The sequence below is a fragment of the Podarcis raffonei genome, chromosome 15 (genome assembly GCF_027172205.1).
Source record: "Podarcis raffonei isolate rPodRaf1 chromosome 15, rPodRaf1.pri, whole genome shotgun sequence".
Classification (NCBI taxonomy): Eukaryota; Metazoa; Chordata; class Lepidosauria; order Squamata; family Lacertidae; genus Podarcis; species Podarcis raffonei.
In genome coordinates this window covers 12,221,710-12,242,004 of record NC_070616.1, presented here as the reverse complement: position 1 = coordinate 12,242,004, position 20,295 = coordinate 12,221,710, and the positions used below count along the sequence as shown (strand labels likewise).

At 43.4% G+C, this 20,295-nt stretch overlaps 1 protein-coding gene across 9 annotated transcripts in view; it reads left to right on the top strand.

The window, feature by feature from the left end:
* Nucleotides 1–20,295, top strand: part of CUX1 (cut like homeobox 1) — a 261,921-nt gene that overhangs the window by 204,034 nt on the left and 37,592 nt on the right. For 4 of the 9 annotated variants that reach the window (XM_053367427.1, XM_053367425.1, XM_053367424.1 and 1 more), the window contains 3 exons: nucleotides 6,708–7,010; nucleotides 9,896–9,958; nucleotides 18,215–18,403. The exons of 2 other annotated variants lie outside the window; for them this stretch is intronic. In XM_053367427.1, coding sequence (XP_053223402.1) covers nucleotides 6,708–7,010; nucleotides 9,896–9,958; nucleotides 18,215–18,403 — 555 coding nt within the window. The remainder of the gene's footprint in view (nucleotides 1–6,707; nucleotides 7,011–9,895; nucleotides 9,959–18,214; nucleotides 18,404–20,295) is intronic. 3 more of the 9 variants (XM_053367426.1, XM_053367432.1, XM_053367428.1) reach the window with 1 other exon arrangement.

Here is a 20,295-nt window from a genome sequence, read left to right as displayed (position 1 = left end):
CTATCATCAAAAGCTTTGGTGTGCCTGTCTGTAAAATATACAAGGTAGTATATTAGTTGCACACATCCCATTCTCTAAGGATCATTTCACACATTGGCATGGACACGTGTATTTAAATTCCTTCCTTCTTTCATTACAGTTTTTACCCTGTAATTTCATTACAGTTTTTACCCTGCTCTTCTTCTTCTACACCAAAGGTGTCTAGCAATCGTTTTTTTAAAAAAAAAAAAGTTTAGATATTCAGAAAATATTTTGAAAAAATACCTTTAAAAACACAATAGATTAGTAATAATTGCATGCACTAGAATATCAGCCTTAATAGGCATTAAAGCTTTCATATGCTGGGCGAGAGAGACTCTTCCCAAAGCACAAAACAAATCAAACCCAATGGCCCTCGCAGTCCTAGTGCTGGCCTCCTCAATTTCAACCACTGCAGCCATCATCCCAAGCTGCTGGCTATGTTAGCTGGTACTGATGGGTGTTGAGAGGCCAACAACATATGGAAGGCCACAGATTCCCATCCCAGATTACTGCTACTCCTTCCAAGAACAGGGCTCTTTTCCCTCCCAAGTGTCTTGCAGCACAGGAAAAAGCAGGCTGATTCAGCCATCTGCCTCTAGTGGTTGCTAGGAAAATCAGTCGGCTGTCTTCTCCATTGTAATGAAACAGAGAGCGTCTCAGACAGATCCTTCTTTGGGAGAGTGACACGTGAAACCACTGCAAGGGCCGCAGTACGTCATCAGTTCTAAATATACTAATTTCGTGAATTGTCCCTGCCGCTGAGGTTGCATGCAAATGAGCAAGCCAAACACGCAACAAGCCAAACCCTACGAACGGGGGGAGTGGAAGGTGCCACTCACAGGTCAGTGGCTCCAAAGTGGACACACGTGGTTCCATTTTGGGGTCACATACCCACAGAACTTGCAAAAGGAACATGGAACTTGTACTTTTCCTTTCTAACACCAGCATTTAGGTAAAGGAAAAGGGACCCCTGACCATTAGATTCAGTCGTGGCCGACTCTGGGGTTGCGGTGCTCATCTCTTTACTGGCCGAGGGAACCAGCGTACAGCTTCCGGGTCATGTGGCCAGCATGACTGAGCCGCTTCTGGTGAACCAGAGCAGTGCACGGAAACGCCGTTTACCTTCCTGCCGGAGCGGTACCTATTTATCTACTTGCACTTTGACGTGCTTTCGAACTGCTAGGTTGGCAGGAGCAGGGACTGAGCAACGGGAGCTCACCCCGTTGCAGGGATTCGAACCGCCGACCTTCTGATCAGCAAGCCCTAGGCTCTGTGGTTTAACCCACAGCGCCACTCGCGTCCCTATAACTCCGGCATTTAGTGTGAAGCAAACAACGTCAGGGCATAGTTGCCAGTGCTGCAGTTGGCGTGTGTACCAATTTCCTGATGTGTGCGTCCGGAGCTTCTCTGACATTCTTGTTTCTTTTCCCCAAAGCAAATAGTACTACTCGTGTTGGAAAAAGAAGGAAGCTAAGTGTAGTATTGGAAGTTCTTATTTGAGCAAATATTTGGCTGAGGACAAGCAGAGGCTATTTTAGACATTTGTTTTGGAGTTTTGTATATTTTGTTACTTGCCCAGAACATGCAGCTGGGAATAAGCAGGCGTAGTAATACCTCTGCCTAGAGATCTCATTCATTTCTATCCAGAGGACGGACAAAGCAAAAGGAAACATGAGAGTTAGGAGGGAGGCCACAGTCCTGCTTCTCATCTTGTTCCTCACTTTAAAATATCTCTTAAGAGGACCCCAAACATCATTCGGAATGGAGTTTTGCTGATTTTCATGATTGTTACTACAAGTAGTCAGGCCAATGGTTGCAAAGGGAGTGGACAGGCCCTTATATCTCCTTGTCCAATGAAGACTCAGCCAGAACTGGACTTGGAATAATTTGTGTCCTTTTCCTAACACACCCCTTCTCTCTCCAGTGCCAGCTTAGTGGATCCTAAACCATTTTAAGCACCCCGGCAAGACAGAGCATAGCAGCGGTCACAATCAACAATTTTGGGGGAAACTAAAAATAAAAGCTCAACACCTTTGCCAAAAAACAGTTGCTCAACAACTTTTCTGTCTGGATTTTTGAAATATTGTATAGAAAGGAGGTGCCGTACGTTCTAACATAGAAATTCGGTTTCTGTGAATTCTGAAGCAAGCTCACCCAATCCACACCTCCCACAACTGTGTGTACTGACCCTTAGAGTCTCACACGTCTTCAGATTTCACAATACAGTTCTCTTCTCAAAACATGATCAAAATGTCTTTCTAAAATGCATAATTCACAGTGTATTTTTTAAAAAAGAATGTTCATTAAGATAATATGAATCTCGGTACTGGTTTTTTAAAAAATATATATATGCTGAAATGGAACTGAACAGACGCAAGAATGAGCATTTTGTGAAACCGGCACAGATTAGAAATAATTATCTCCTCTGCCCCTACTCCAACAGCCCACGTCTTCTTGTACCTATCCCAGGTACAATATTCTCTATCTCCTATCCCTATTTTGTCTTTTCAGAAGATGTTGGAAGTGCTTTTTAAACTTCTGCTAGTACACACAAAAGTAGCATTCATTTGATAGCTCTAAGTGCGGGGGGGGGCATGAATGCAGGCTGACTCTATATCAAAGAAGTCGGACGTTGATGGAACATTTTTGTGAATTTGTGATCTATTGTTGTTTTTGTAAGAGATACATTGTGCTTCTTTTGTTTCTTTTGCTTTTCTTTTTTCCTTTTTTCAAGCTTTTGTTGTGTGTCTAAGTGTTGATTTTAAACCCATAAAGATTAATGAATAAATGATCACAAAATGTCTGTGGGCAGCTTCCCTTCTGCCACCAGTACGTTCAGCCAGAGTCATAGTGAAGTTTAAATGCTTAAAGAAAAACAAAAAACAGTAGTGGTCCATTTTAAAAAAATGTAAATGGAGTTTGCAGTAATTTGGAATGAAGTGAAGCATTGATCATTTTGCTCTGAGAATAGGGTGGTTACAGGGACACACCATTTCTGTCCATGAAATATTGGAGAATGTGCAGCGTGTAGATTTATTAGGAGTACACTTCTGGAAGAGTACAGTTCTTGTGAAGCTCTTCACAAGAATGAGACAGACAGTATGTCCTGGCAGCTCTGTGTTCTTGAAAGAAATGTTAATACCCACTGGTTTTTTGTTTGCCATACAGGGACAAAAACAAAACCCAAAACAAAACCAAGACTGTTTGTCTGTACTACTTAATGAGACATTCCTTTGGCAATTACTTTCCCAACTCCTACGCCACTTTTCTTGCTACGCTGTCAGAAGTTAATATATCGACACCTCTTTTTGTTTATTGACGAAAGATCGTTCATTAAGAAGCAACGTAGAGTTTCATTTTAGCTCTGACCTTGATCTAAGGTCAAAAACTGGGCAGCAATAATAACAGAAATAAGAATAAAAATATAGAGGCATACCAGCAGATGGGGGTGGCGGAGCTGGGGACAGAAGCAAAGAATTCTGGGAGTTATTTCATCTTAGTTTTGGTAATACAGCACATGTGAGCAACCTGCAGGCTGTATGCAGCACTTAGGGGACTTCCATGTAGCCCCCATGGGTGTCTGAGCCCCTCCCTGCCCCAACACCAAATTTCTTTGATTTCCTGCACTGAGGAAAAGCACTGTTCTGACGAAGAGGGAGGGAGACACGGGGAGAGAGTTATTTCCATATTCCTTCCTCCCCATATATATTGCTCTCACCAAGCACCCCTCCTCCCAGCACTGCTGATGGTGGCAAATAAATTATTAGCATTGTGGCAGCAGAGCCACAAATGGAGGTGTGCAGGATAACTACCGTATTTTTCACTCTATAAGACGCACCAGACCACAAGACGCACCTAGTTTTTGGAGGAGGAAAACAAGAAAAAATATATTCTGAATCTCAGAAGCCAGAACAGCAAGAGGGATCGCTGTGCAGTGAAAGCAGCAATCCCTCTTGCTGTTCTGGCTTCTGGGATAGCTGTGTAGCCTGCATTCGCTCCATAAGATGCACACACATTTCCCCTTACTTTTTAGGAGGGAAAAAGTGAGTCTTATAGAGCAAAAAATACGGTAATTTTGCAACCTACAACTCCGTCTTTTCTGTATTATTTTTTATTCATCTTTCACATTTCTGTACTTCTGTTCCTGCCAAAGGAGCCCTGGGCAATAAACACTAAAGTGGCAAAACAATCCAATTAAAAATAAGAACCTGTTTAAAAGCAAATCTAAATCATTTTAAAAACATACATAACATGTTTAAAACAATCACAGATCCTTGCAGCTAACAATTTCAAGGTTGCCAGGAACGGTATATTTCGGCTATCAATGTCTGGGTAAGCAGGAATGTGTTCAAGTTCCTGCTCAAAGTTAATAGTAATAAAGGTTTATATTTGCCCCACCAACCCCTCCTGGTCATCCACAGCTTCCTCATATAGATCTGAGCAGAAAGGAGCATAATTAGTATCTTTGAGCCTCAGAAATAAAAGGCAAAACCATGTACAGAGTGCACGTTGCTTACCAGTGACGAACCTCTATTATTACTGAATAAGCTGGTTCCACAATACAACAGTAACTTATTTTAAGCCAGCTACATGGTGCATAGGATCGCTGCTGCTGCTGCCAGGGCAGAAATAAATCCCATTAAAAAAAACAGGCAGTTCCTTTACCAACAGGTTCAGATAATAATATTCCTTCAAGCATCACAGTATCAAGGGTACAATCCACTTCTTTACTTAGTATGCCCACATAAAAATGTGCAACAGCTATCACTGTACTTATCATATGTCAAATCAAATCAAGTCATAAGTAGCACATGCGCGCGCGCACATACACCCCCCTCCAGTTTTCAGAAAATGCAGGGCATCATAGAGGAAATGCAGAGAAATGCATGGTTTGTCTAACAGCAAGGGCTCCCAGACGAAGAGCAGCATCAGCACTAAGCAGGCAAACCAAGGGGGAGAGTTGCCAGGTCATATTAAACCATAATTAGCAACACACACACACACACACATGCAGCCCTGCTTCCCCCTCCCCTATCCAGAACAACCTTTCTCTTCTTAAGTGACGCTGGCCGGCCAGCCATTTTCTCCAGCCCAGCCCCCTGTTCCTCTTGAGCTGGTCATGTAAGCAGGCAAGGCCACCAGAGGCCCATCAATTTCAGCCTGATGATTGCAAGGGGTTGGGGGGGATAAGCTGGAGGGTTTTTTAAAAGGCTACTTTAATGTACTGCTGGTAGCAGCAGCAATCAGATCCCTGAAAAAGATAGAAATGGAGGGAATGATGCACAGGGAGCTTTTAAAAACCAGCTTGTGTTGCTTCTTGAGTCCTGCTCATTCCCCTTCGCTGCTGCTCTGACAAGGAAGCCATCACCTGCAGAGGTGGGAAGAGGTTTTTTAAAAAATAAAGTAAAAATCTCCTTCCTTTGTGTGTTGCTTCTCGAGTCGCTTGCTCCTTAGTTATAGCAAGCAATAAGTTCTGTTGGCATGAAGAAGGTTGGGAGAAGCAGAAAAATCTCAAAACCTGCTTCTTTCCAGGCATTTCACAAGGTGGCAGCACCCGCATGATCTCTCTTTGCTTTAAAGTAAAAAGCCCACCCTCCCTTCTCCCCACCCACCCTGGTCTCCTTCATACCCGTAGGGGCATTCTCCTTCCTAAGACAGGGGTTTTCAACCTTTTTGGGGTCATAGACCCCTCTGAGAATCTGATGAAAGCCATGGAGCCCCCTCCTCAGAAAAATGCACATAAATACATACACACTAAGGGCAGATGATTTTCCGCCCTAGCCAGCTGAAGGCTCCCTCCCATTCCTTCCATTTGCAAAGCCCAGCTGAACAGCAAAAAATAAAAGGTACCATTTCTGGCTCAGTTCTGGCTAGTTTCATCACCAAAACAAAAACCCCTCCTCTTTAACTAAGGCTAACTTGGGAACTTGGGAAATGGCAGAAATGCCAGAGACGAACTGAATATATACACTTGAGAAGGAGTAAGGGAAATGTGGCATTGTTTTGGGGTTCCCCTGCATCCTTACATCAACTTTATGAAGACCGAAATGCCACGTTCTTACACTGGTGCAAGCTTTTCGTTTGCATTGTTGGTTGTGTTTAGAATTTTGTAGAAAATGAAAGGCTGAATGTTCCACTCTTCCGACCCAGGTGTTAGTGTTCAGATAATACGGAAGCTAATAAGGGTTCTAGCAATATGGAGCGCCAGGCTCCTGGTATATTATGTAGGACTGCTGACTTACATGGTGGGGAAATGCTTTGCATGCAAAAGGTCCCAGGTTCAGTCTCTGCTGGTAACTTTGGAAAGCTGCTGCAAGGCAGAGTTGGGGGGTGAGTCCGTGGTTTGCCTTAGAATAAGATAGGCTTTGCATGTTAATTGCTACGTGTGTCTTTTTATAGCATTGAAATGTAGGTTTGCTTACTTTTTGCATTGATGTACATGCAAGGATGGCTTCTCCAAATTGGTATCTAAATCATGGCACCGTAGACTGTGGGGTTGCCAGTTGCATGCAAGCAAACCTAGGAATTTCTGAAAGTGGGAAATGAAGGGGTTAAGGGTGAACTTGGAGAGCATGAGGTTGTTGACTCTTCTTATAAGCAATAAGAAGTCTGGAAGGAAGACCTCGATGAAGTAGTCTTTTGCCTAAGCCAGGTTTTCCCTATTTGTTTCCCCTGCTGATTTGCAGAAAGCACCCCAAAGACATCTGCCAGCTGCAGTCCTGCTCCCGAGTCCCCCATGAGCTCCAGCGAATCTGTGAAGAGCCTGACGGAACTGGTCCAGCAGCCGTGTCCTGCCATAGAGACAAGTAAGGAGGGCAAGCTGCAGGAGTCGAGTGAGGCGTCCGCTTCAGAGTCCCAGTCCACAACGCCATTGCCCCTCTCTGGCCATTCATCACTCAGCATTCAAGAACTGGTCGCTATGTCACCGGAACTGGATACCTACGGCATCACAAAGCGGGTCAAAGAGGTGCTCACAGACAACAACTTGGGTGAATATCTTTTTACTGCTTCTGATTGTTCTAAGAGAACAGTTCTTTTTTTAAAAAAAATCTTTGTTTTTTATAAATAATGTTGGAAACAGGAACCTTTTTAAAGCCAGCTTAGGTAACTGGGTCAGGAGCAAATCAGTTGGAAACTATTCCATGAACTAGATGAAGTTAATACGGTTCCTGCAAAATTTCCTTGCTACTTTATGACATTATCCAAATGCCACATATCTCAGCATTCTTTACATGATGAGTGGCTTTGTTGCTGTGGACACGAATTCCAAGATCTGGGGAAAGCAAATCAAAAGCACCCAAGTATACAGAATCATTCTTTAAAATTTAAAAATAAAAAATGCTTCAGATCATTGCTCTTCAGTGGCTTGTGTGACCAAACTGAGTCATGCTCCAGCTTACTATGAGTTGCTCCACTAGCACCATTGCCACTTCTTGTCCTTTTTTTTAAAAAAAGAGAAAGTAGGAGCAGGCAAAAAGTTTGGCAAACACAGTAAACATTTAAAACGGGCCCATTGCTGTAGTCAGTGAAAAGTGAGTTCCAGGTCTGAAAGGGCTGAACTGACCAGATAGCTATTTTAGTTCTTGGAAGAAGGGAATTTCCTGGAGGTGGAAATCAAGAAGGTATGTATTACCACCCATATGGCAAAGAACTCCATGTGAGGTGATGACATGTGAGCATGGAGCATGTTGCGTTCTATGTTGCTTCTAGCAAGGCCTCTCTTAGATATCCATAGATTAGGTGGCGGTGTTTGGAGTGCATTATCAGAGGTAGTTCCTATTGTGGCACAGTAATAGAGGGTTTATTCATTGCTTGTGGTTCAGGGCAGATTTCCAGGAAGGATGTGGTTCGTGTCCTTCTCACAGATATCTTTCCTTTTAGTTGTGGCTACATCTCAACCACTACATTAAATGGCATGATTGTGCTTTCCCTGGCGCAGGATCCCATCATACTTGGGATGACTGAATTTAGAGGGTTAGCCAGGATCACATAGGTACTGACCACTCCAGCCTCAGCTGGATTGTGTGCCTGTGATGCTAGCATGGCAGTACCCACCTGATCCTAGCAATCCCAGCTGATTCCGTGATCCGCACATTAGTGGAACGGCATGAGATCAAGCTGTTGTGCAGAAACAGGAAGCAACTAGCATGGATTCCTAACACTTTAGATCAGCCGTTCCCCACTGGTGGTCTGCGGACGTAACCCACCCAGGGGTTCTGTGGCACCATTCACATAACAAAAACTACCATAAAACTATCAAAAGTAGGGGGTCCATGACTTGGTTTGAAAAACAGGAGGTCCCAGTACTTAGCTAATTGGGAACCACTGCTCTCAATTTCCCCAACCCAGAGGGGGGACCTGCTCTACAATTAGTTGGGTTGCAGGCTGGCAGCCGTCGCCATCACAGTTCACACTGCTTTGCGGGATAAGGCGAAAGAGCCAATACTCCATGACAACCATTCCTTACAATGAGATCTCATATTTGTAGGCATCGCTCTGTACTGGTTATGTCACGGTGAAGGGGGAAAACTGGTAACTTTGTAAAATTAAGATGTCAGGGAATTTTATTCATGCAGAGTGGGGCAGAGGCAGATTGTCTTTGATCAGTTTCTTATTACTCCCAAGACTGGAGGAGTACAGAAACTAATTTGGTATTAATAGCTATGGATATGCTGAAAAAATACATTTTTCTAAAACTGTAGAAATTGTGTATAATGTTTATCTACCCATCTTTACACAACCAAGCTGTATTGGTTACAGAAATTCTGATAACGTAGCACAGTTGCTCTGATGGTACCAAAACCAGGTGTAAATTGGGTCCATTGAAGTACATGTCATCAGAAAATGTGCAGTTGTTGATGTAGAAATGCAGCTACCCTTTAGGTATCCTTTCTCTCTCTTAGATAATATGACCCTTTCAGAAGCTTAGCTTCTACTGTTTCCAAATGGCAGCCTTCCGTAATACTGGCTTCCCAGTTCTTAACCAATTGCAGAATAACTTGACTGCCATCTTAGATTAAAATGTGCTATCTACTCAATGCTATTAAAAATTGTGGGACTGTACTCCAGTCATGCCAGGACCTGTAGCTTAAACTGCTCAAATTTAAGATGATGGGTTTCCCATTCTGTTGGGGTGAAGTCACATCCTGCCAGTCTGAAAGGGTGATGCAGACGAGGGCCTGTAGGGTTTTGGATGCATTGTCGTTGCATGCTATATATGCAGGGACGCTGGTTTACTGTAAGTCATTCTGCAACCAGAAAAGCCAAAAGCAGCAGGTTTACTATGAGCAGAATCAATTGTGCAGGTAGAAACAATTGATTGTGGGTGCACAGATTGTGGATGCAAACTCAGCAAAATCTAAGGTGGGTCCTTAGCAATTTAAGGCACTGCCACCTGCTCTAGAAGATGTACTCCAAATTGCAAACTAGTACAGCGACAAAGTCCGTAAAAGGGAAGGAGGTGCTTGGGTACTCTGGGTGAATTGGTGGGCTGCAGTTAGGATCAGGGAGCTGTAAAATCATCCCTTCCCCCTTCCACCCACCCAGACCCCTTCTAGTTTCAGGAACTTTAACAGATTAATACATTTTTTTCAGTTTTTTCCCCCCTATCCTTGAGAGCTAGAAGCTTGCTCACTTTTAAAAATAAAATAAAAATTAAACCGGGGCTTCTCCAGAGTAGGCTGGCTCCTCTGGATTCTACACCGGAAGCCAAATTCTCAGTGTGTTTCAGAGTGTGCAGAAAACCAGGGTCCCTGATTCTGTGTCCTCTTGTGCTCCAGGAGGAACATTTTAAAAAGTGCTTTTATTAACTATTGTTCTGATGTCACTTTACATAAATCTTTTTCCCCCCTCCATGATTTTTGTTTTTCTACAGCGTGGCTGACAAGCCTAAAACGCAGCAGAAGAGGCAAGAAATGTACCCCAAACCTTGCATTAGGTGTGGAACAATATTTCAATGTTTCCTTTTTGCCCTCTGTTTGCCTAAATCTCTAGATTAGCTAAGGGCGGAAGCACCTCTGTTTTGGGGCCCCTGGTTGTCTGTATCTGTCTCAGCCAAGGTCGCTAGCGGCTCTCCTTTGTTTTCTTTTTCTAATTTGAGACCACTGTGATCACCTGGCTTAGTAAAGCAAGGCTGTGATTAGGAGGAGATGGGGTGGGGGGGAAACTGGCTTCTGCTAATCCTGCGGCAGACACATGCCATCTAGATCCAACCCATTCTGTCTACATTTCTAAAACTCCACACAAACACTCGCACCTTAACAACATTGTGGAAATTATATGCAACGATAAAAAAGATCAAACCGTATAATTGTACAGTTGAACAGAACAGCACATCACAGTATATCATAGCAGTAGCAAGGCAGAATCCGAGTTCCCAAATTTTTAAAACGTTTCCTGAAAGACAGCACGGAGGAGGCTGCATGGCAGGGGTGGCTAACCTGCAGCCCTCCCAGTTGTCAGGCTGGCTGAGCTGATGGGAGTTTGTAGGCCAGCAGCATCTGAAAGGCTACAGGTTTAGCCAACTCCTCTTGGAAGGGAATTCCAGGGCATCAGGGCTTTTAGAGCCAAGCGGTATATCAATGTTGTGAAATAAAATAAAAATTACTTTTCATGGAATCAGAGTATTGTAAAGTTGGAAGGAAGCCCCAGGGTCACCTGCTCCAACCCCCTGCAATGCAGAAATATCAATTAAGCATCCATGACAGGTGGCCTCTGCTTAAAAACTTCCTAGGAAGGAGAGTCCACAACTTCCAGAGGGAGTCCGTTCCACTTTTAAAGGTTGTTGTGTGTTTTTTTAAGTTGCTGTAGACTGCCCTGATGTTCTGTGAGATGGCAACAAATAAATACGCTTATTTATTTTTAAAATCTTAACTATTAGGAGGGCCTCTTCCTGGTGAAGTTAGCTTTCCCGTAACTTGGATTTTGGAGCAGGTTCTCATTGGAAGATCTTAAGTGCAGGACTGACAGGGATAGAGTGTCAACTTCATAGTCACGGGAAGCCATGAGCTCAGGAGCAGGATCTCACCAGTGAGCTTTGTTTTAAAAAAAAGGCAATCCCTGAGCCCACTTAGAGGGTTTTATACAATAAAGTAGTATGTACATTTTGATAAAGTAAAATAAGATAGCAGTAGACCTGGGAATGACGCTTAGGCCAAACATGTATTAATTTTTAAACTAAAGTTGCAATATGGGATCCACTGTTTACCATATGTGGTACTAGTCAAGCAGCAATGTGGCTAAGGGATCTGTTCCTACAGGCAGAAGACCTCTGCTGTAGACCTGACCATTTAAGTCAGGTGTGGGGAGCTCTCCAGATGTGGTTGAACTCAAACTCCCAACAGCCCCAACCAGGGGCTTACAGGAATTGTATTCCAGCAACATCTGGAGAGTCCCAAGTTCCCCACTCATGGTTTTGAGCTCTTTTCTGGGCACAGAATCACGTTGAATTGTACCTGGAAGCTAACCGGGTGCCAGCAATGACATAGTTAGCAGGTGCTGTGTGAATCTGCACAAGCAGGGTTTCCTGTATTTAAGTAAGGTGCCCTTTCAAATGCCTCACAGGCATGATTTATAACTAGTTATTTTTATGTTAACATGCTCCTGTTGCTGAGGTCTGCTCCATAAAACATAAAACCATGAATAGATAGATAGATAGATAGATAGATAGATAGATAGATAGAGTACAGCAAGGGTGTAAGAGCAAAAATATGTAGAAAGCAACAACAACAAAAGATACACTGAGTGAAAACAGCAGTATCTTTTTAGAAGTACCTGTGGGGTGCAGAGCTTATTTGAAGGGACACAGCAGGGATGGGGAACCTGTAGCCTTCCAGAAATGGTTGGCCTCTGTTGTCAGGGATGGATGGGAGTTGTACCCCTCAACTTCTGGGGGGCAACATCCTCCCCACTCCTGGGATAGAGGGAGGAATAGAAAAAAAATATTTGGAAGGAGCAGCAAACTCCTGGTCAGCTGCTGCTTTAAAGTATGGTGGCAGGATTCACAGCGCCTCCAGAGCCATTATCTGCAATGTAGGAGACCCCTAATTCTAGATTCTTACAGTAGTAGTGCTATCTTAACTTCAGTCGTTCAACTGCTTGGCAAGGGACAGGGGGCGGACAGCGCAGAGCAGGTGTTGTGTGATCATTCTTGCCTTGTATCATTAAGCAGCCACAAGGTCACATTCTGATTAACCACTTGCATAGGGGCTGAGTTTGCTCTGTTTCCTGGGTTGAGTTACCAAACTCTGCATCGAGAAAAGCCAAGCGATTGGCCTGTCTAAATTACACAAATTGAACACATTTTGCCCAATTTCACTTATATTTTGTGTAATTTATTCTGCACTATTCTGACTTAACTACTCATTGAAAGGGGCACTCTGGCCACAAAGTTCTTATATCCACCAAGTCAGCTTCTGAGTTTTCAGCAGGTTTTGTCCACACACACTTAACTATATATTTGTAGACTCCTTTTTAATGAGAGCTTAAGATATTCAAGAAGATGATGTTACTTTCAGCAGTTCCGCAGAATTATATACATGTAGCCGCATCTCTAAGCAATGGAGATGTGCTGGTAAATACCAATATAGACTGCATTTGCACCATAAACTATGGCTTATTGTGACGTGCAAAAGCTGCAGCCAGCCTCAGGGTCCTTTGCTTCTTCCTCTCCCATGGTTGGGATGGACTTCAGAAGCTTTTCCTTTCAGTTTTTGTGAACCACAGCTTCCTCCTTCATTGAGACTGTAGATCATACATTGCACTTGCTATGACTAATTTAAAGAGGCAAGTCCCATGCTTTGAAGTCAGTTTTTTTCTTCTTCTTTCTTCTTTGGTGATCATTCATAGCCGAGCAAAATTGTCTTCCATAAACACAGTTTTAACAGTGAGTCTATAAGTGACTGTGGAGGCCAATTCTGGATCCACACATCCTTCCACAGTGGGGACATAGGTTTCCGGGTGGGAGTTGATCACAGTGAGGGTTTGCTAAGCATGCCTTCCTCTGAGCACATTTCTCCCTTGCGTCCTGAGTTCGAGAGTCTTCAAAGCCCACCTTTGGTCAAGGCTGTTCTCCAGTTGGAGCGCTCGCAGGCCAGTGTTTCCCAGTTGTCGGTGTTTATACTACACCAATTTGTTTTTAAGCTGAAACTGGCCATAGTTAGGGTTGAACCATTATCCCCCAGTTCCAATTAAATGGAAATGGGAAGCTCTGGCCTAGTAAACTTAGTGCTTCCAAAGTTGTCATCCTGGCAGCATGTGAGGGGATAGGAGAGTGTGGTCTTAGGACCATTGTGGCTTATGCACATCATAATAGGTTTATCTTTGTGTGTGAATGTGATCTCAAGAATAGAAACTGGCGATCACTTGGTGAAATTGCTTGGCAGGAGATTCAGGACAGTCTCAAGTTCTTCACACAGCACATAATTATATTTTGAATCTCGCTGGCACAGCGATGATGTCTGTCTCAGATAACTTTGAAAGGGGCTTGTTTGTTTAGGACATTTTATAATCAGCTTCATGGAAAAAAAGTTGTGTGCAGATTAGTCCAACTCATGGATGGATAAGGGAAAAGACCATCCATACAGAAACATCTCCAGGTAGAGCCAGGGAAGACTCCTGTCTGAAACAGCTGCTGTCAATCAGTGCAGGGGATGATGAGAGGTGGACCAATGGTCTAGCAGTATATGCCAACTTCCTATTAGGCCAATTTACAGCAGTTGACTATGATGGTTAAATTTCAGAGGCAGAGCACCACTGAATATTGGTTGCCGCAGAACAGTAGCAGGAGAAGACTATTGCCTTTGTGCCCTGCTTATGGGCTTCTCCAAGGTCACTGTAGGAAACAGGGTGACAGGCTGGATAGGCATTTGGTCTGATTCAGCTAAAGGGCTATTTGTAGTTACTATTGGGTTTGAAAAGCAAGCCTTGTGATCAATAAGGCATAGGTTGCTGAAACAGCCAGCCTGGGGTACATATTCCAAGTGGAAATATCACTGTGTTTTTCCCCCATGTAAAAAAGATTGCTGCACAAATTACATCTATGGGATGGGATGGGCAATTGAAGAGGAGGTGCTTCTATCTCTGCTGTGCCTTGTAATCTCTGCTCGCTTTCGAGACTCTTGTTTTTTTTTATTAAATATTTTTTATTAAACAGTTTTTATAACCACACAAACATAACATAAAAACAACAAATACATAAACAAACAAAAACAGAAACAAAACAAAAACAAGTACCATTTCATATCTTAATTTCTTATACCTTTCTTCCCCGACTTCCTCATGCCTCCCTTTTCTGTATTCCAAATTCTAATCAATTACTCAGCAAATCTTCCCTTATTTTACTTTAAATTTAAGCTAATCTTCCTTATTCTCCTTGTCTTAACCATTGCTAATAGTAACCATTTACTTTCCAGTCCAACATCATTCTAACTTTCATTAATTTTGTAATATTTCTTTAGATAGTCCTTGAACTTTTTCCATTCTTCTTCCGCTGCTTCTCTTCCCTGGTTTCGGATTCTGCTCGTCATTTCTGCCAAACCCATGTAGTCAATCACCTTCATCTGCCATTCTTCCAGTGTGGGTAGATCCTGTGTCTTCCAGTACTTTGCAATGAGTATTCTAGCTGCTGTTGTAGCATACATAAAGAAAGTTATATCCGTCTTTAACACCCCTTGGCCGACAATACCCAAGAGAAAGGCCTCTGGTTTCTTAGGGAAGGTATATTTAAATACCTTTTTAAGTTCATTATAGATCATTTCCCAGAATGCCTTAATCTTCGGGCACGTCCACCAAAGGTGAAAAAATGTGCCTTCCTTTTCTTTACATTTCCAACATTTATTATCAGGCAAATGGTAAATCTTTGCAAGCTTGACTGGGGTTATGTACCACCTATAGATCATTTTCATAATATTTTCTCTTAAGGCATTACATGCCGTGAATTTCATCCCGGTGGTCCACAACTTTTCCCAATCAGCAAACAAAATATTATGACCAATGTCCTGAGCCCATTTAATCATAGTTGATTTAACCGTTTCATCTTGTGTATTCCATTTCAGCAGCAGATTGTACATTTTTGACAAATTCTTAGTACTGGATTCTAACAATTCAGTCTCCAATTTTGATTTTTCCACCTGGAAGCCAATTTTACTGTCCAATTTAAACACTTCATTTATTTGGTGATAGTGCAACCAATCTCTCACCTTCCCTTTTAATTTCTCAAAACTCTGCAATCTCAGTTTGTCCCCTTCCTTTTCCAGAATTTCCCAATATCTTGGCCACTTCGACTCCATATTTAACTTTTTAACTGCCTTAGCTTCCATTGGCGACAGCCACCTTGGAGTTTTGTTTTCCAGCAAATCTTTATATCTGACCCAGACATTTAATAGTGCTTTTCTGACAATATGGTTTTTAAAACTTTTATGTGCTTTAACCTTGTCATACCACAAATATGCATGCCACCCAAAAATATTGTTAAAACCTTCCAAATCCAAAATGTCTGTATTCTCAAGAAGCAGCCAATCTTTTAGCCAGCAGAAAGCTGCCGCTTCATAGTACAGTTTAAAGTCTGGCAGGGCAAACCCCCCTCTTTCCTTTGAATCCGTTAATATCTTAAATTTAATTCTGGGCTTCTTGCCCTGCCAGACAAATTTAGATATATCTTTTTGCCACTTCTTGAAACAGTCCATTTTATCCATTATTTGTAATGCTTGGAACAAAAACAACATTCTTGGCAATACATTCATTTGCTTTCGAGACTCTTGCCTGGGATCACCAACAAGGGTAGATGGAAGCATCCCAGTAATCATGAAATGAAGAGCCTTTATAATTAGCATGTTGCCAAAAGGGCAGAGGCGGTTGCCATTGTTCCCAGGCATTGGAGCTAAGCCTTGAGCTTAAAGCAGGGTTATAAGGGAGAATTGTTCACGAGGAATCTTTCCTAAAGGAAGATACATACGAAATTCCACATGGCCAGTAGCAGAAGTCCACCTGCACTAAGAGTTTAAAAACACTTGCAGGAGAAATTATTAGCAGATTCTTTGGAAGGCTCCAAGGTGAGCATCACTAGGGTCATTGATTGAATGGTTTCGATTAGCTTAATGGAATGGAGCTGTTATGGAGTCCAGCTGCAGTACAGTTTGAGCATCTGCTGTTCTCTGAGTGGCAGGAGCCAGTGATGGAAACACGGGTCGGAAATCATTTCAATCTGCTTCTGCTCCCTGTTTCCATTATCTCCGTTGTAGGGTCCTCACCTTAAACAGTGGGAAGTGTTCCCAGCCAGGGGAATCAATCCTTTAATTTTCCCAGCTGAAAACCGAAACCTGGTAGCTTAGAAAGCATTGAAGGGGAAGCCAAGACCACCCAGATTAATTAGAAACTCGTGAAAATTTGGTTGTTCTTTTACATCCGCTTGTGGCTTTGGAAGTTTTGTTTGGATGTAGCTCTTTTGGATAACATTTTCTTCCGATACCCTGGAGTTTGAAGCAGGAAGCTCATGCCCATGAGGCTGTGTCGTAGCTATTTAGAGTTTGTGGGGACTGCCACAGCTCAGGCCTCAGAGTTCAGGTGTAGAAAGAAATAAGATCAGCCCCTCCAATTAGTATTAAACCTCTCACTTGCCCAGGCAAGGTCTAAATATTTGGAGCCTGGCCGCTGAGTGAATTTCTATCCTACTTTTTGATAGGAGTCCTCAGAGCTGCTCACAAAATTCTAAGTTTTAAGCACCCCGGGTATGGATTCTTGTACCCTTTGTCATGACCCTGACACACTTTTGCATATGCAATCATGGAGATGCTTGAGCAGAAAAAAAGAAATGTCATTATCAGACTTCCATAGCTAAGTAGGGATGCAGATGGGGAAAGCACGGGGAGAAGACGTGCATTCATGTAACTAAGGTTGCTTAAAAAGTACCACGTACATAGAATCATAGAATTGTAGATCTGGAGGTACCACAAGGGTCATCTAGTCCAACCCCTTAAAATACAGGAATCTTCTGCCCAACATGGGACTCAAACCCACGACCCCAAGATTAAGACTTTCATGCTGTACCAACTGAGCTACCCTGAAGAGCACTATATAAGTGATAAATAATAATAATACCAAAAATAACATTGTCTCAGTTCATACAAAACATTAAACCAAACTGTCTTAGTGAGAAGGAACAAGAAGAAAACTGCAGCCGCTTTTCTCACCCCCCAGTTCTCCTGTTGCTGCACTGCCATGGTTTGGCCTGGCATTGTATGTGAACTCAGGCCTGTGGTCTGCCTTCCCCAAACAAGCCACTAGCAATAAACCAAGGACACACCTTGTTTGCAGCCCATAGCTGTTCAGATCAAGGCAGACCATGAGCTTGCGTTCACACACACTGAACACTGAGCCAAACTACAGCTTAGCTCTCCGTAGAGTAGCTACATGCTTGCTCGATCTCACTAAGCTATAGTTTGGCTTAGCATTAAGTAAAAATTAGGCCCGTGCATGTTATCTGCATACCAGCCCATTATTCTCAGGAGTGTCAGGTGTTCAACCAGTGGACAGAAGTTCAAATGCACCCAGACTGAGAATCCTAAGGGCAGAAAGGATTTCAGGCATGCTCGCTTCGGCAGCACGTCTACCAAAATTGGAACAATACAGAGAAGATTATCAGAAAGGATTTCAGGCATCACCAAGTTTGGTGGTGAAGTCATTGGATCCTCTGGCTTTTATTTTACGTGTTCAAGAACTGAATCAATCTGAAATGAGTCAAAACGGGAGGGTCTGACAAAAACAAATTATTCTTTCTCTCTCTGTATCATGACATGGGAGTCAGAGCACTCCCTGAATGTAGAAAACAAGCACACCAGGGCAGGACATTTATTGCAGGCTACACCCTGATTCTACGTGGAATATAAAATGTGGCCAGCTCCCACCTTCAATGTGACATGGTGCAGTTGGGATTTTTTAAAATCGTAGAACAGCTTTCAGTGGGTTGAAGGAGTTGTGGATTCCCCCTACAAACTGCCTGCACCTCCCTAGAGGTGGTCCTGCGCCACTTCTCTTTTCAGGACAAGCCCAAACGGCTTGACTGGCACGGTGTTCTGTTCCTTAATGACATTGGGCCCCTTTTGCTTTCATGTATGTGTGTGTCTGTGTTGCCTTCTCCTATCGCATTGTCTTCTCTCTCCATGGCACAAATACAACTTGATGTTTGGCTTCTTTTCAGGTCAGCGTCTGTTTGGGGAGACAATCCTGGGGCTAACACAAGGTTCAGTCTCAGATCTGCTGGCACGTCCCAAGCCCTGGCACAAGCTGAGCTTGAAGGGCCGGGAGCCATTTGTTCGCATGCAGCTATGGCTCAACGACCCCAACAACGTGGAGAAGTTGATGGACATGAAACGCATGGAAAAGAAAGGTAATTTCCATCACGCCTGCAGCTATGCACATATTTCTCAACTTGCATGCTCTTGGGGTCTGAACTTGCAATGACGGACCAGACACAATTAGCACCACCAGTTCAGACTCCATGACTATATTTGTGAAATTAATATTTTTTTGCCCTGACATGCATCAATCATTTTTATACTTGTTTACTTTGAATTGCATTTTCCATTTTACCATCCATTCACACAGTTTGGAGAGGTCCTTTTGGAACTCTTACAAAAACTATTTTTTAAAATGACCCTGAACAATCTAGTATCATCAGCAGACTTGGCCACCTGAACACTTAAATACTAACTCTAGATCATTTAGGAACAAGTTAAAATACCAATTCTTTCGGTGGGGTGGTTCTGCTTCTACATCTCTCTATTCAGAGAACTGTCCATGTATTCCTACTTTTTGCTTCCTGCAACTTAAATCAGCCCCTGATCCACAAGAGAACCTCTCTTCTTACTCCTTAACTGCTAAGCTTGCTTAGGAGTCTTTGGTGAGGTACATTGTCAAAAGCTTTTCAAGCATCTTTGTCACTTCTGTTTCGACCTGCAGTGCTTTGGCCTCTCTGCCATTCTGTGCCCAGGCACACTCACAGCGCCTAGTTCCCCGTCACCCCCATTTAAATTTTCATCAGTTTAATCATATTCATTCAGGGGGGAGATTCATTCTGAACCAGACCCTCCTCAGCTCCTGTCTGCTCCCCGCCCCCCCAAAAAAATCATTAGTTGGGAATGTTTATCCTGACTTACCAAAAGATTAGCATACAATTTATTTACCCCAGTGGCTTAGAGATTGGACACAATGTCTTACCTTTGCCGTAAACACCGGGACTTAAAATAAGCCTGGGGTAGACAATGTGGTCCACAGCATCTGAAGGACACCGCATTAGCTACCCCTGGAATAACCTACAGTACAGGTTATTGAGCAGGTGGGAGACTCAACACAGACAGGCTGCATTGCCAACTATAAGGTAAAGGGACCCCTGACCATTAGGTCCAGTCATGGCCGACTCTGGGGTTGCGGCGCTCATCTCGCTTTACTGGCCGAGGGAGCTGGCCTACAGCTTCTGGGTCATGTGGCCAGCATGACTAAGCCACTTCTGGTGAACCAGAGCAGTGCACGGAAATGCCGTTTACCTTCCCGCCGGAGCGGTACCTATTTATCTACTTGCACTTTGACGTGCTTTCGAACTGCTAGGTTGGCAGGAGCAGGGACCAAGCAACAGGAGCTCACCCCCTCGGGGGGATTCAAACCGCCAACCTTCTGATCGGCAAGTCCTAGGCTCTGTGGTTTAACCCACAGCGCCACCCGCATCCCTATTGCCAACTATACCCATCTGTAAAATGGCTATAATGAGTTACCTTACACCACGTTAGGACCATTGGTCCATCTAGCATCACTGCTGCCAACCCTCAGATCTACGGAGCTCCGGGGCAAGTCTGCAACCTGACATCCCTTGAGCATAAATTGAAAACTGGTGTAGCAAAGCATCTATGAATCCTGAGATGTAAGGTGCAAAATTGTACCTCTGCCAAGAACTCACCAGGTGACCTGGGGGCAAAACCTCAACACACCAACACACTTCAAAGTAGAGATATTAATACTTGCTGCATTTCTGTAAAGATTACGAGAAAATGTACTGCACGTGTTGTTGTTGTACTAAGTAATTTAATAAACTTAGCTGTGATTTCTGCTACCTCCGCCCTTTCTCTCTTCCTTCCTTCCCTGGCTGGCAGGCAGGCAATTGAGGGCAATGTTGCCAATTGGCACATGCTACAAAGCCAAGGGGCAGTGCCAACCAGCTCCCCAGAGGCCCCAACTGCCCACCATTTTAATCTGAAAAATGGCTAGAGCCAGGGCAAGAGTGACCAT